The following is a 16,047-nucleotide window of genomic DNA, read 5'->3' on the forward strand; positions in this document are numbered from 1 at the left end:
ATACAGAGGGGTCCAAAAGTCTGAGAGCATACTGAAAATCTGGGATTTTTGTTCATTTAAACCTGAAGACTAGAATTTAGAAAAATTTAAAACAAAGAACAATAAAATGAAGAGAATTAAAATGAAAAGATTCTGCACTATTTGTTGGTTACTACTTAAATTTAAGCAAAATTGCTTGAGTGCATGCTGTCATTAAAGCAAAAAAAAAACATTTTACATTAAGAAATTTTGTAATCCGTGTTGAAATTTCAAAGATTCTTCTGTTCATTTAAATTGTTAGGCTGATAATAGAATTTGTAGTGAGAGTCTTTGTGTTAAATTTGAGGGACGCAAAGTAGAAGCATTTTCATTCGTGGTCTCAGACTTTTGGACTCCACTGTACATACATGCATGCTGCATCTCCTTCAGCTGTATTTTAATGTGAGTTTTGTCATAATTCATTTTCCAGCTACAGCATGTAGGTGAAAAAAGGACACAGCAATTAATCAGTAACAAGCCAGCATTGCTCATGAGTGTAGCTGTGATGAGCCAGAGGCAAGGCAGATTTAGGTAACAAGGTAACAGTTTCAGAGTGGATCACTTAAAAAAAAAAAAGAAAGCTTAAATAGTTTTGTGTAATTGAAAGTGTAAACAAAGTGTGCTCTGGTGTAAACACGTGGCACTATATTAACAGCAAGTAGCAGTAAAATAACAACTGTATACTTTTCTCACCTGCATAACTTCTAGATTCTTCTGTACTCTTACCATAATAAACTGTAATTTCAATACAGGAGTCTGCTGTATTTTTACATAACACCTATTATTTGTTATTAATCAAAAAATATTTGAATTTTAACAGACCTATAACAGATCTCAAACAAACAGCATTCACCATGTTTTGCATTGTATATGTGCAAATATCTTAAACAGGTATTTTTAAAATGCGGTTTTAAATTTACTTTTCATTTGTAGCAACATTTAATAGTAAAAAAAATCCAGCATAAAACTGTACAAGTCTTTAAAACTCCAAAACCTGAATTATCAGAATCTGCTGTGTTAGTGCAGAAAATATCATGAGATGATTTGATTTCAAATTGGGAAACAGAAATAGTATTAAATATTGTGTAATCCTGGCTATACTTAACGGTGCACAGCCTTTCATGACAACTGATATAAACCTAAATAGATATTTTTAAAAAGGCTTATTTCAACAAGCCAGTCGCTTACAGAGGAGAAATGACAGCAAAATTGGCAAAAGCAGCCATTATGACAACTTGGAATAATCCTGTATAAATATTTCTGTAGGCTTATGTCAGTTGTCATGAAATGCTACACTCTTAAAAAAAAGATGGTTCTTCAAGGGTTCCTTAGTAAAGACAGTGGTTCTGTATAGAACCATAAACACTCAAAGAACCATTTGCGTGCTTAAAGGGTTCTTTGCATCATGAAATGGCTCTTCAGACTGATGGAGAATGTGCTGCATAGAATTCTATATAGAACCTCTTTAAAAAGCTTTTATATAGAACAAAAAAGCGTTCTTCTACTGTTACACACTTGACATCATAACAAAGAATACAATGTCTTTTTAATGCTACGTAGAACCCTTTTCAAATGCAAAGAAGCCATTTTATGACGCAAACAACCCTTTAAGCATCAAAATGGTTCTATACGGAACTGTTGTCTTTTCTAAAGAACCATCTTATTGCAAAATTTATCACATAAGCTGTTATCAAACATTAAAGCATCTGTTATGACTGTTACCAGTAATGATAACATGACACTGTTATATTATTGAACAAAATCTGTCATGACAGCACAAAACAGCGTATATCATTACACATTTGGATGTGTCAGTGTTATGAAGCAGGGTTCAGGTAAAGTGTTACCCACAGAATGATAAGATATATGTATCTCCTTTTTATTATAGCCATAACAACTAATACATAATAGTATGTGTTTGTGATTGTTACCTTAACCTCACTTTGTGGCAATCAGTAAAAGTCTCATTTGTAGCAGCCTCATTGTAAAAGAATCATGGCCCAGCTGAAATCATTCTAGACCTTGAGTTATGAGTTATGGAGTGTGTGCAAAAGAGAATCATTTGTGGCCATGCTACATCCAGCATAACAGAAACCACAGCCATCTTTACTCTGCAGAGATAACTATTTACTTATTGATTTTTTTTTTTATCTCGCACAGTAAAAATCTCCCTTAGCAACCTTCATTTTCTCTTCGTATAACACAAACGTACAGCCGGGGGAGTTCACATAAAGAATTTGAAGCAAAAATAAACTAAAGCACAGTGTAAAAGCTATGCAGCATACATAAGAACACGATGCTTGACCTTGAAAAGACCACCTGCAATTTTGGTCCTTGCATCAATGGAAAATGACCAGAGGCTGCTATTCTCTTGACAAAGCAGCATGCATTTCAACTATATGGATGGTCTCTCTGGGTGGCCATTCAAAGGCTCAGTTTTAGCAGCCACTGTGTGCTCAGCTGGGGAGGTTGTTTTAGAATAAATACCATTTAAAATTAATCCGTACACTAGTTACATCATACTGAAGACAAAGCAGCACGGACTGCAAGGGTTTATTAATAAGTGGCATTTACTGGAGAAGGAAATAATATTTTTACCACATCTGTGGTAGCACTTTACTTAAACCCTGCTACGTTACATTGACAACCTTCTAATATTGCTACATCTTTCATGACAATTACCAGTATATTGCTATATTACTGAACAAAATCTGCCAAGTCATCATGACAGCATCCAACATCTGCTATAACATGTTTATGGCATGCTTATGTCAATGTTGTGTAGCAGGGTTCAAGTAAGTGTTACCAAATCTGTTCTTGTTTAGCCACAGAGAAATGATGATGCAATGTTTATGACAGGGCCAGAAACCTGTCGTTTAAATGTTACATGAAAGAAAGTGTGTTTATCTCTCTGTAATTAAGTTTATAGTTATATTCATCTTGGCAGATAATGTAAAATATCCTGAGTAATACAATTCATAATAAATACAGTTTAACAGTCATAACTGCACTTTATAAACTGTGTTCACATTCTTTTACAAATATTTCTCTGCTATGTAAAAAATCTAGTACACAAAAGCCAAGCCAGTTGGTCACATGATCAGTTTACCAGAATCTATGCCCTCTTACCTGTACAACCTGAAAGACTGGCTATGTCACATTTTTATGCAAATAATCAGCGCTCTGAGCTCCTCCCAACAGCGCAAGCCTAGTTTTTGTATTAGGTGCAGCTGTTGAAGAAAGAGCTCTAACTCTGTCCAAGCTTCTGTTGTAAATTATCTAAAATTTGGAAAACTACAGAATGACCGAAATGAGCTCCTCATCACCAACTGAGAGGTCTAGTGAAAGCAGCCTGGACAGATTCACCTATTTTAAAAAAGAGGATTTTGAAGTAGACTGGGACAAAATATCTGACCGCAGTTTTGGCCAAGTCTACAAAGTGAAGCTCAAGCTATGGAGGGAGAAGTGTGCCGTCAAGACTTTCACTAGCTCGAGTGATTACAGGTATGTCTGTCTCATCTTACAATACATCTACTTGACTCATGCTATTGGTGTGTGGATTACAAATGTCATATCTTTCTCTTCTTAGTAACATGGTGCAGGTCTCCACAATAGGGAAGACCAAATTCAAATACCTGATATCCAATTATGGGCTGTGTAAGGACCCACCTGCTGTCGTAATGGAGTATATGAACAAAGGGTCCCTGGACAGTCTTCTCGCAACTCATATTCTGATGTGGCCAAAGAAGTTTCAGATGATCCATGAGGTGACCATGGGCATGAACTTCCTTCACAGCATGAATCCCCCTCTTCTTCATCTCAACTTAAAGCTGACAAACATCCTGCTTGATGATCATCTTCATGTTAAGGTGCTGCTATTACTTTTTCATGTTGTATGTTCGATTCCCCACCAGCATCTGCAAACTGTGTGCCAAAGTCACCATGCTGTTCACTCAAAGTCTATTTGAGGTTATTTAACAACTTGACATAGAGGCAAGTGTGTAGTGGTCTAGTCATGCAGTTCACATGATGCTATAGTGGTAGCGATTAGCTTTCAGTGAGGCAAGTCAGTTAAAGCTGAGAGTTGGAAAAGATCCAACATATATAATATACTATAACAGAACAATAAATAACTTTTTTTCTTTTACTTCTGTAAGATTTCAGATTTTGGTCTAATTAAATGGGAAGAATCTTCTAGCAAGTTCATTGAACATTTGACAGCTCGGGGAAACATTAGTTACATTCCCCCAGAAACTTTTTCCCAAACTCCTGAGCCTCCTACTGTCAAGTATGATGTTTACAGGTGAGTTTGTCCAAATGTTTAAAAAAATGTTCATGTGAACACTAACTGTCTGCAGACTTTGTAATCTGTAGTCATTAAGGACACTATCTGTTTTCTCCATAACAACAGCTTCTCCATTGTGATGTGGGAGATTTTAACCCAGAAGCGTCCATACTCTGGTACATCTGCATCCTAATGTCACTCTTTTAGCATACAGGTTTGCTGATCTGATAAAAATAGTCTTATAATGACACACTGCATGGCCAAAAGTATGTGGACACTGCTCGTAATTGTTGAGCTCAGGTATTTTAATCAGAATCATTGCCAATGAGTGTATAAAATCAAGCACATAGCCATGCAATCTCTGTAGACAAGCAATGGCAGTACAATGAGTCGTACTTAAGAGCTCAGTTACTAAATGTGGCACTGTCTTGGGATGCCACCTTTGCCACACGTCAGTTCATGAAAATTCTGCTCTGCTAGATCTGCCCCGGGCAACTGTAAGTGCTATTATTGTGAAAAGGAAGCACCTAGGAGCAAAACCAGCTCAGCCATGGATCTGAGTGGGCACACAAAGTGCTAAAATGCATAGTGCCAATTTTCTGTTGTGTCACTCACTACAGAGTTCCAGACCACCTCTGGAATCAACATCAGCACACAAAGTGTGCGACAGGAGCTTCATGAAATAGGTTTCCATGGCCGAGCAGCTGCACACAGGCCAGAGATCACATGCTCAATACCAAGCATCGGCTAGAGTCGTGTAAAGCACGCTGCTACTGGACTCTGGGTCAGTGGAAACGTTCTCTGGAGTGATGAATCTGGCAGTCTGATGGACATTTAGTGGATACCAGGCGAACACTATGTACCAGAATGCATAGTGCCAACAGTAACGTTTGGTAGAGGGGGATAATGCTCTGGGGCTGTTTTCAGGGTTTGGGCTCAGCGTCTTAGTTCTAGTAAAGAATAAAGTTAATGCTACAGTAAATAAAGATATTTTAGATGATTACACGCTTCCAACTTTGTGGCAACAGTTTGGGGAAGGCGCTTTCCTGTCTAGCATAGCTGTGCGCACAAAGCAAGGTCCATAAAGATGTGGTTTGATGAGTTTGATGTGGTGGAAATCCAGTAGCCTGAACAGAGTTCTGACCTCAATCCCTCTGAACACCTTTGAGATGAATTGAAACATTAAGTGTGAGCCACGCCTTTTCGTCTTACATCAGTGCCTGACCTTACAAATGCTCTTTTGACTGAATGGACACACAGACACACTCCAAAATCTTGTGAAAAGCCTCCCTAAAACAGCGGAGGCTGTTTTATCTGACTCCATATTAATGACCAGGGTTTTGGAACGGGATGTAAATCAAGCTTATACATGTGTGATGGTCAAGTGTCCACATACTTTTGGCCATATAGTCTACTTGGAGGCTTATTCCCACCAGGTAAAGGAGAAAAAATGTTTTTCTTCTTCACTTTCTGGTAGAAGTATGAAAAAGTGACTTTTTTCTCAAAATATTGACTAATTTTCTCAAAACTTCGACTTAGAATCTTAAAATGATAACTTATTATCCCAAAACCTTTACTTAGTGTCTCTAAATAACATTTTCTCAAAATATCGACTTACTATGTCAATGAGTCATTATTTTGAGATGCTAAGTCAATATCTCAAAAAAATAAGTTATCATCTTCAGATGTTAATTCAAAATATTGATATATTACTGCAAGAAACGGAGGAGGACAAGTTACAGGTGATATTTTTTCTTCTCTCTGGTGGGAATGGGCTGCTACATTATAGGGCATCATCTCATTTTATTAAAATATTTATTTTAATGTATAGGTGTAGATATTTTATATAGATAGTTTATATATATACTTAATATCTAAGCATTATAGACCACCTATTTTCTGCTCTTTGATGTAGGAATGAATATGACTGAAATATTGCTCAGAGTGTCATCTGGCAAAAGGCTGAGTTTGGAGAAGATCCCTGATGACAAGCCTCAGGAGTGTGAGGACATGATTGAACTGATGCAGCAATGCTGGCACCAAAGCTGCAGCCAAAGACCTGCCTTCTCTGGTAATAGCACATCTGATAAAAACACATGGCTTTAGATTTGGTTTCAACCACGAAGAATTAAAGGGGAATTTACTGATTATTTAAAATATCTGCCTAATTCAGTCTTTGAGATGTATCTAAAGTCAATCAGAATGGTTTAATGTGAAAAAGGACATTGTAGAGAGTTTTTTACAGTCAAACACTAAAAAGTCACAAAAATGAAGTCAGCTTCTCATTCAAACTTTCCTGTTCCACGTTAAATGGTACCTGAGGCACCAGAATATAACTGCAGGCACCATTTAAGATGGAACAGGAAAATTCTAATGAGAAACTGACTTCATCTTTGTGACATTGAACAAGAGGCTGGCGAATGTGAAGTTGACCTCAGCCTCTCAAGAAACTCCTTTGTGGAAAAGTTTCCTGTCGGAGATGCGAGAAAAGCGGCTATAGCTGAGCTAAAGCTTATAGCAGAGCAAAGTAAGTCTGCGTTTTCGTTTATATTACATTGTTAGCCTGTACTAGTACATTAGCACACACTGAGACATATTTACAGCCAAGATGGTAAAGTGGACATGTTGTGGCTGCCAAGGTGGTTTGATTTTTGTTGAAAGGACCAAATAGCTCTTCTTAACATTTGGGTTGCTGACCCCTGGTCTGGGGACTATTTTGCCCTGCATGTAACCCTCTGCCATGAATGTGTTTAAAAAAATGTTTTTTTTAAAGAAAGTCTCAGGCATCAGGCAGCGTATTCATTATCATTTTGGATAAGAACTTTCTGTGATGGAGCTTTTTAGGCATATTAAACAATTTCAGACATCACTGTGATCAATTCTGACTCGGCAAGTTTTTCTACACTCAGAAAAAAGGTACTAAACTGTCACTGGGGTGGTACCCCTCTTGTTACTGGGATGGTACACTCAAGGGGACATCTTCATTTCCTTTAGTTAGGTAACATAATTGTATCATATTCCATTAGGTTATGAAAAAGTACAAATATGTACCTTTACCCTTTAAAAAAATGTATTTAAGGCACACAGTAAAAATCATTGTTGTGACTTTGAGGGTACATTTACATTTTTTGAATGAAGAATGTGCCTGAACAGTACCTTTTTCTGACAGTGTAGGATGGAGCATCCACTGTGAATGACTTTGCTTACATCCTAACGATTTCATTATGCACAAATTCAGTGGAATTCCCTTTTAAGCAGTGTTCAGCTCTGTGCAACACTGTTTTGCATCCTCTTGACATTCATTTGCCTTTTTAGACGTAGAAAAGCTGTATTACGGAATCTTTTATCAGCATTCTGTTTTGTTTATCTCCTGAACGGGGCACCTTTAGTAAAGCATCTAATTACATTTTAGTAAGAGATCTCATTAAAGTTATTTGATTTAGCAGCTGTGTCAATGAATAGCAATCATCTCCATTTGCATTCATGCATTAAAATAGTTTAATAATTCTGCTAATTTCAGCCCAGTGTTGTATAATGAGCAGAATGTGATTAAACTTGAGCATCACATTCCTAAAAAAAGGCTCCGTGATTAGCATGGTTATGTCTTCTGCACTACTCTTTAATCCCTCCCCGTTAAGCACCATTTGATTAAGACACTCGAGGCTACAAGTCATTTGGTGGCCAGCTGCATATTTTGTGTTGTAATGAGTGTGGGTTGAGAGCCAACAGACTGACCAGAAGTGCACATGCAGTAAAATAAGCAGTGCAGGAGAGTTAAACTGAGGGAGATTAACCTCTGTCAGAGTAAATTGAGCTCTGAAGGAGTTTACTCCTCCTGAGGTTATTTCACTCTTCCGGTTTCCACAGCAGCATGATCTCTTTCTCTGCAGAAGCGGTGTGGATGACTGAAGCTCTAAGTGATGTTCTGAAAATCCCAGACAAGATACAGATAAAGAAGGGATCGTTTAAGCTCAGATCACCCCCCTCCATCTGGCACAGGAGAGTAAGTGAGTTTTGGTCATGCAGCACATTGTCAGCAGTTTGAGGGTTTTAGAGAAGCTAAAGCTCAGCTGCTGTATTTGAAATCCACCCTACTATACTATGGGTTCCCTTTTGCCTCTCAGTTTGCACAAGACATTCATCAAGGCAGTTTTTATGTTTTAATAATTACTGAAACTTCTGTCCTTTTTTACTTTTCTGAAAATTTACTCTGAACCTTTGCTTTTCCAGAATGATCCACCCGATGGACAATCAGGTTGGTTTTTAAAGTGTTATACATACTATTGTTGAAAGCTCTGTTTATATCCCAGAATTTTAAACACAGGGTTTCTGTCCTTTGGTGTTCTGTCTTGGTTAACAGATGTTAACAGTTCGAGCCAAAGCATTCTGTCATACCTGGAGCAGAAGGATTTTGTATCATTCAAGAATGTCTTAAGGAAAGAGCACATCTCAATGCTCTTCAGGGACAACAACTCTCTCCTCCACCACGCCGCTGCCAGCAGTGACGTTGAGAGCGTGCGGATGGTGTTGAGTCTGGGGGCTTCAGTGAACTGCCGAAGCACTAAAGGCTACACGCCACTCATCGTCGCATTGCTCCGGAAGTTCTACGATATCTGCACCTTGCTCATTGACAACGGGGCCGACGTCAACCTTGGCGACCAAGACCTGTGGAACCCACTCCATTTCGCAGTGCAGGGTGGGGACGACCGCGCTGTTCGTCTGCTACTTGACAACAAGGCTACAGCAGATGTCAAGGACAAGGATGGATGGACTCCTCTGCACCTGGCTGCTCAGAACGGCCATGAGAGCGTCGTGCGCCTTTTGCTGCCACGCTTGACCAGCGTGGACGAACAAGAGCACCTATCTGGAAGGACAGCGCTGCATATAGCCTGCATGTATGGTTACCTGAACATAGCCAAACTCCTGATTGTGAAAGGAGCTGACCCAAATAAGACAGATGCTGAGAAAGCCACTGCTTTGCAACAGGCTGCTGAGGAGGGTCACTTCAGAGTGGTTCGGCTGCTGGTGCAGAACAAGGCGGATGTGAATAGTATCAATGGACATAACTACAGTGCCTTGCATTTAGCTGCTCTGAGAGGATGCACTGGCATCTGCAGGTTCTTGTTGAACCATGGGGCAGACCCTGATGTTAGAACCCATCAAAAGTGGACACCCATGCAGCTGGCCGCGTTGAAGGGCCATCCAGAGACGGTGCTGGTGCTTGAGGAGCACAAAGGCTCGTTGGATGCCCAGGGCGAAGGTGGCTGGACGGCCTTGCACCTGGCTTGCTACCACATGAAAGAAGAGGTGGTGGCTGTGCTGTTGACCGCCGGTGCCAACCCCAACCTGAGTGAGGACGGCGGCTGGACGCCCCTCCACCTGGCGTGCAGCAAAGGTATCTTTCCAAGCGTGTTGCAGCTCATCGCCAAGCAGGCCGATGTCAACGCCCAGAACAGCAGTCAGAATACCCCACTGCACCTGGCCGTGCAGGCCGGCAACGCCCCCATCGTGAAAGCCCTGCTGATGAATAATGCGTGTAGATACACAGTAAACTCTAAAGGGTACACGGCCTTAGCCTTGGCTCAACAGCACCACAACGAAGAGATTGTGCAGTTACTGGACAGCTAGAACACTAGATAAGACATTCAAAACAAGCCACATGTAATGACCGATAACAGCATTAGGATGGAGGGGGAGGAGTGCATTGATTTCTTGTATCGATTCCACCCCTCCACGTCCTCCTCTTCCCGCCTCTATTGTGATTTATTTTTCTCGTTTTGCTAATATATTTCTATTGATTTTGCACAGGGACATTTTCATAATGTGATGGCTCACTGAATGAAACAAAAAAGCCACCCTCAGACACAGGTAGCCTGTCGGGAATTCACTCCTCCACAGTGAATGAATGGCACTTCCACTGTACTCAGTTCGTCGGCGGGTGAATATGCATTTGGTTCGCTTTATAGCCTCATAATTGTGTAAGCCACCACTGACAGGAAGAAACATGTCTTAATACATCTACAGAGATAATCTCATTGTGAAGGAATGAAATCCATTCATGGCATTTCAATCCCTTAAACCACTTCCACAGCAGAGAGCTGGTGAGAACTGGTGTGACAACATTCTAACGGCTGCTCAGCAGGGCTCTACTGCTGATTGACTTCTTTGCTTTGTATCTAAAGCCCATGAACAGTATCAACAACATGTACAAGGACTTGATTTTATTACATGGTGTGAGTAATTATTACCACAGAATATATTTGGATGGTGGACCGCTCTCAACAAAGCAGTGACACATGGTTGTGGCTAACTGTGGCTGACTGTGGCTAACTGAGGTTTTATGTATTTATATTTATGTATATATGTCAGTTTCACTGCTGTGTTGGGAATGGTCCACCACCTGAATCATATCTGGTTACTGGTGAGTCTGAAAGGATGTGTAGCTGTCAAGAAGCTGTTACTGAAAAAAGTAAATAGATAAAAAGGAAGGACATTTGCAAATCAAACAAAGACATTGTTGGTGTTGACAACACGGTGGGCTGACCACCCCAGAGCCCAGAGAACAACATCACTGAATATGTTTGGGATTACTTGGATTGTAAGAAGCAGAAAATGCAACCAACTTCTAAGACTGAGTTCCCTACAGAACATCCCTGCGGTTCTTTAACTGAAAGCAAGTGGCTGAAACGAATGGAAGCGGTAATATATATATGTAAATATGTGTGTGTGTGTGTGTGTGTGTGTGTGTGTGTGTATAGGTAAGACTTTTTTGGTCAGTGAATAATTCCATGTGTTATTTCATAGTTTTGATGTCTTCACTGCGATACTAAATTGTGAGAAATCGTAGCAATAAAGAAAATGTATATTGTTGCTGTCCTAATAAGACCATGTTAAGGGTACCATTTCTAAAATGGTACCTTTTCAAGAGAAAGCCAAATGTCCTTAACTTGTAATATGAATTAATGACACGAGATTTTATTCCAAGTATTTTGGAACATTTCTGTTGATCCGTTCTTCTAAAAATGTTCACACAGTGTAAAAAAAACCCTGTTGTGCCTAGTAAAATAAAAAAAATTGAATTAAAAAAATGGAGATAAATGGTTGTAATATGATTATGTTGATATTTGTGGCCAAACATTCGACTGGTGCTGCGTTGGAACCTTATGTACCTAATCAGGTGGCGCATGTTAAAGAGGGTACACCATCATTAGAGTAATTAAGCACATAATTGCATAATTGGAATTATTCATTTCACCTTCTTGCTCATGTGTGTCTAATCAGATAAGTAAAGAACTGAAGTTGTATAAAATCCCAAAATTCTGAAATTACAGATTTCTCAGTAGCTGTCTTACATGAGAAGAGCTTCTGATCCATTTTTATAGGTTTTGCTCCTTGCAGCTCATCAGAGAAGCTTTCATGAGCAGCGGCAGTCAATACAATAGTGACTTCCATGTTCATTAATGAAAGATCAGGCATGTACCATGCATGAAATACAGCCTGCTGCTGCTGCGGTGTAGAGGGAAGGGGTCAGCGGTGTGAGGGGAAAAGCTGCAGTGCAGGATCATTGTTTGAAAGAAAGAAGGTGGGGTGGATGTGAAACTAATACTTACAACACTGCATACCTTAGCTGCAGCCTCCCATAATGCTGCTGATAAAGGAGAGCTTGCAAAATGAAACGTTGTAGCATAGAAGCAACATTAAGCATTTGTAGACAGTGTTGCATTTGGGAGAGTTGAAAATTGAAATGCAAGTGTGCATCCAAGGTACCTAGAAAAAATAAACTGCTACTTTCTTACCCTTAAGCTGGACATGCATAGAATGTGTGATAAACTTGCACAGTTTATCATTAATTTATGTTTATTTTTCCAGCCCTTTTACAATGTCTGAAGTCTATTGTTGCATACTGGTTCAGAAGTGTTACATCATGACTAGGTGTTCTTTGAAACTCTTAACCCTGACCTCACTCCAAAGGACCTATTCGGTTGTTAATAAAACATTAATTCTCCATTTGCAGCTGCACTGATGGGCTAAGTAGAGAAATTTGAACACAAAGGTACCACATACCTCCATGTCTTTATCAAACTACACCCAATTCAGTGCATCAAACACTTCAGCGCACTTGAAGGGATCCGCCGAGCTCTGCGCCCCTGATCTGTCAGATGGTATTTGTCTCAGAAGAGAAAACTTTGTTACAAATTGTTGCTATATGCTCCATAAAGCTTCAGAACTGGTCTGAATATGCTTGAAGTTCAGTAGAGAGTGGGAGGTGAGTTTATCGTGTGAAATGTGAGATAAAGCATTAAGACACAAGAGGCCAAGCATTACAGTGATTTTACCACGATTAAGTGGTGTTGTTGGACAGCATGGAATGAAAAATGGAATAATTTACAAAGTACAGGGTGTCCCAAAGAAATTGACATCATTTGAGATGTGAATATCTGAGTAACTACATGTCCTAGGCAAATGAAATTAAATAGGCTTCATGTTGAACAATTTTTTTTAATCAAAATTGGAACAAGAAATTCAGAGGGATGTAGATTTTATAAGCGATTTCACAAAGCTTCACAAATGTAACATCTTCTGATACTGGTGGTCGTCCAGATCCCTTTGCCCTGCACAGACAGCCTTCCTCTTTGAATTTTTTGTGCCATGTCCAAATCTGCTTTCCAGTTGGTGCATTTTATTGAATTTTCTCAAAAATTCACGCTGCACACTCTTGTTTGACTGTGTTCGAGCATATTCTAACACACAAAATGCCTTTTCATTTCTAGTGAATGCCATTCTTCAACCTGAAAATAAAACATTAAAAATTAAACTTGGTTAGTTTTTACACGTTTTGTTAAAATTTGAGATCATTTGAGGGAGAATTGGCTGTTATTAGACTACGAAATGATGTCAATTTTTTGGGACACAGTGTAATTTTCAATATGATAAAATATACAAGTTGCCACTGTCATGCAAAAACTTGTATCTACATTTTTGACATTGAAGTTACCATTTTGGAGATATAAGGTTTTGTTCTGATAATGAAATGTTCAATCAGTGGTGTAAATTATTATTCCTAATAATCGCAATGAACAATATAGTTCATTAACAGTATCCTATGGTTGCCAAGCCATGTAATGGTCAAAGATTTTTCCATGATACGATTGTTTCTAATAACTTTATGCACTAATACAGAATTCAGTGCAGTCCTATGTCTGTATACTGAGTATTTTACAACAGCTTTGGCTCAGCCAGTAAGATTTCAGAACCGTTTTATAACTCAGCCTTAGGAGCGATATTTGCCTGCACTCTTTTGAGTTGCTGTTATAAAAAGGTTTTACTTTAGAAGGTCAGAAACAAAATGAGCTGAATTACACAAATACATAACAAGAAGATCTATCTACTATGATTGAGACCTCACTAATAAGCTAGAATTCCTCTTAGGTAATGTAGAATTAAGTATTAGTTATGCTTTTTTGAAGTGCTGAACAGGCACAGTAAGAGTTGCACTGAAGTCTTTCATAAAACGACTCCCAAAGTACTCCCTGTAGTCCGCTGGCAATGACCCACGAAAGAATACCATGGTTATTGATTGTCTTCATTTCCGCTGGGAACACAAAGTCTGCCCACACTGTGGCTTTAGAGAGATAGCACTGTTTGATTGTTTTTGTTAAATGCTAACTGGATGACCTCTAAGTCACACCATTCTCTACAAATCCATTCCTGTTCACTGTGTTCTGCTACAAACATATATCTTTTTCTTTTCTGATGCTATGGGTTTTATTCTTGGTGTTAGCCTCAAAACGTATTTGGATATTTTAACTATTGTTAAACTCTAGTTTAGATATTTAGGTTACTTAAAAAATGTTTAACAAAATAATATTTTAGCACAACATTAAACCGATGGTAGACTCTCTGTGGAGAAAGCCTGGAGAAGAATTCCAGCCGGACTGCACTGAGAGTACTGTAATACACAATGGGAATGTTCAAGTCTGGGGCTGTTTTTCTTACAGTGGTGACCGTGATGTTGTGTTAATTAATGGGATCATAAACTCAATGCAATGGTGAACCATGACCTTTAGAGCTAGGCCTTCAATTTGGGCCATAAATATCAAAACTTCAAGACATGAGGAAAAAGCCCACCTCTATTATAATGCCAATTTCTGCTAGTGTCCCTGTGATATTATTAGAGTTTGATAGCACTAAGTTAACAGGGATTCACATAAACATTTTTTGGCTGTTCTAGACTAAACACAGACATTTAGAACTTCTAAATTGAACTTGTAATATATACTTTATGTTGTAGCAGCTTCACTATTTCAGTAGAGAGGCCTGGTATAGAGCTGCTGCTGCTGTTTTCCTTTTCTGGCAGCCCACTTGTTGTTGTTGCTTGTATTCACAGTCAGTGATGTATCTAGGACTTCCAGAAGGTCTAGTGTGACTTTTGTTCTCACAAAATTGTTCACGCCTATTGAAAATCAAACCATAATTGGTTGCGTAATTCATAATTATAATAATAGTTAATATAATGCCTTAATAATAATAATAATAATAATAATAATCTTTATTTATATAGCACTATTCATGCCAGTGGCAGCTCAAAATGCTTTACAAACAGGTAATAAAGTTGAACAGTAATAAAAGAAATTATGAGTACTAGTTAAAATAATATAAAAATGTGACCTGGATCAAATGAAAAAGATAAATACCAAGAGACACAGAGTTTTAATTAATACTAGGTTAAAGAGAAACGGTTTAAAATATTTTTAAAAGTGAGCATGGAGCTTGACTGTCTAATAAAAGGTGGAATTGAGTTCCACAGTTTAGAAGCATAATAACTGAAAGAGGCCTCTCCTTGTTTTTGGTGTTTTACAGAAGGTATTTGCAGGGACACATGCTGGAACATAAACAGACAGACACTCTGTGATGTAAGTGGTGCTTTAAGGTCACTGGCCAGTACAGTTCTTTGAAAATGGGAGTGATATGATCTCTCTTTTTTTTGTTTTTGTTAGGATGCGCACTGGCGCATTTTGTACGAGTTGTAGAGGAGGGATTGTTTTCTTAGGGAGCCCAGTAAGAAAGAGCATTACAATAATAAATGCTGCCTGTAACAAATGCATTAATTCTCTGCATCACCCTGAGATAAAAAAGGCTGAACTTCAGCAATATTTCTCAAATCATAAAAAGCTATTTTAGTGACTGTGTTTATATGCGGGTTTAAACAGAGCTCAGCGACTAAGATCACACCAAGGTTTTGTACTTTAAATTTGGTATTTGAAGCTAAAGAACTGAACTTTTCATAAGGCATCTTTCTCTGAGTTTTAGTACCAGCGATCAGTAGTTCAGTTGTTTCGTGATTTAGTTGTAAAAAAAAATTATGATATCCACTGAAAAATATCTGACACACAGCTGGTTAGCCTAGCTACAGAGTCTTGATTATAGGAAGGAATGGAAATGTATAATTGTGTGTCGTCGGCTATGATAATTGATATAATGTTTGCTAATGACATCACCTAGAGATGATGTACAAACAGAAAAGTAAATGGCCCTAAAACTAAACCTTGTGAAACTCCACAAGAAATGTTACATTTTTTTGAATAATGATTTTCCAGTAAAACCTTGAACTGTCTATTAACTAATATGATTTAAACTATTCTAAAACTGTGCCTGAGAGGTCTACTCAGTATTCAAGATGGTGGATTAGAATCTTGTCATCAATGGTATCAAAAGCTGCGCTAATATGCAGTAAGAGCTGGATA

General features: G+C 38.6%; 1 protein-coding gene across 1 annotated transcript; it reads left to right on the top strand.

Annotated features, from left to right (window-relative positions):
- Positions 1 to 3,256: 3,256 nt before the first annotated feature.
- On the top strand, positions 3,257 to 11,322 carry ankk1 (ankyrin repeat and kinase domain containing 1). The gene is made up of 8 exons (XM_036598658.1): positions 3,257 to 3,522; positions 3,608 to 3,887; positions 4,176 to 4,321; positions 4,430 to 4,479; positions 6,219 to 6,374; positions 8,194 to 8,306; positions 8,534 to 8,558; positions 8,664 to 11,322. Exons 1-8 carry the CDS (start codon positions 3,320 to 3,322, stop codon positions 9,929 to 9,931), a joined length of 2,241 nt encoding a protein of 746 aa, XP_036454551.1. The 5' UTR covers positions 3,257 to 3,319; the 3' UTR covers positions 9,932 to 11,322.
- The last annotated feature ends 4,725 nt before the right edge of the window (positions 11,323 to 16,047 follow it).

Source organism: Colossoma macropomum, unplaced genomic scaffold (genome assembly GCF_904425465.1).
Source record: "Colossoma macropomum unplaced genomic scaffold, Colossoma_macropomum, whole genome shotgun sequence".
Taxonomy (NCBI): Eukaryota; Metazoa; Chordata; class Actinopteri; order Characiformes; family Serrasalmidae; genus Colossoma; species Colossoma macropomum.

Excerpts from the sequence above, each read along its gene's own strand:
- ankk1 (XM_036598658.1), top strand. The coding sequence starts at position 3,320 with ATGACCGAAATGAGCTCCTCATCACCAACTGAGAGGTCTAGTGAAAGC. Across the intron at positions 4,322-4,429 it reads GTCAAGTATGATGTTTACAG|CTTCTCCATTGTGATGTGGG; the intron begins GTGAGTTTGTCC and ends CCATAACAACAG. Across the intron at positions 8,559-8,663 it reads TCCACCCGATGGACAATCAG|ATGTTAACAGTTCGAGCCAA; the intron begins GTTGGTTTTTAA and ends CTTGGTTAACAG.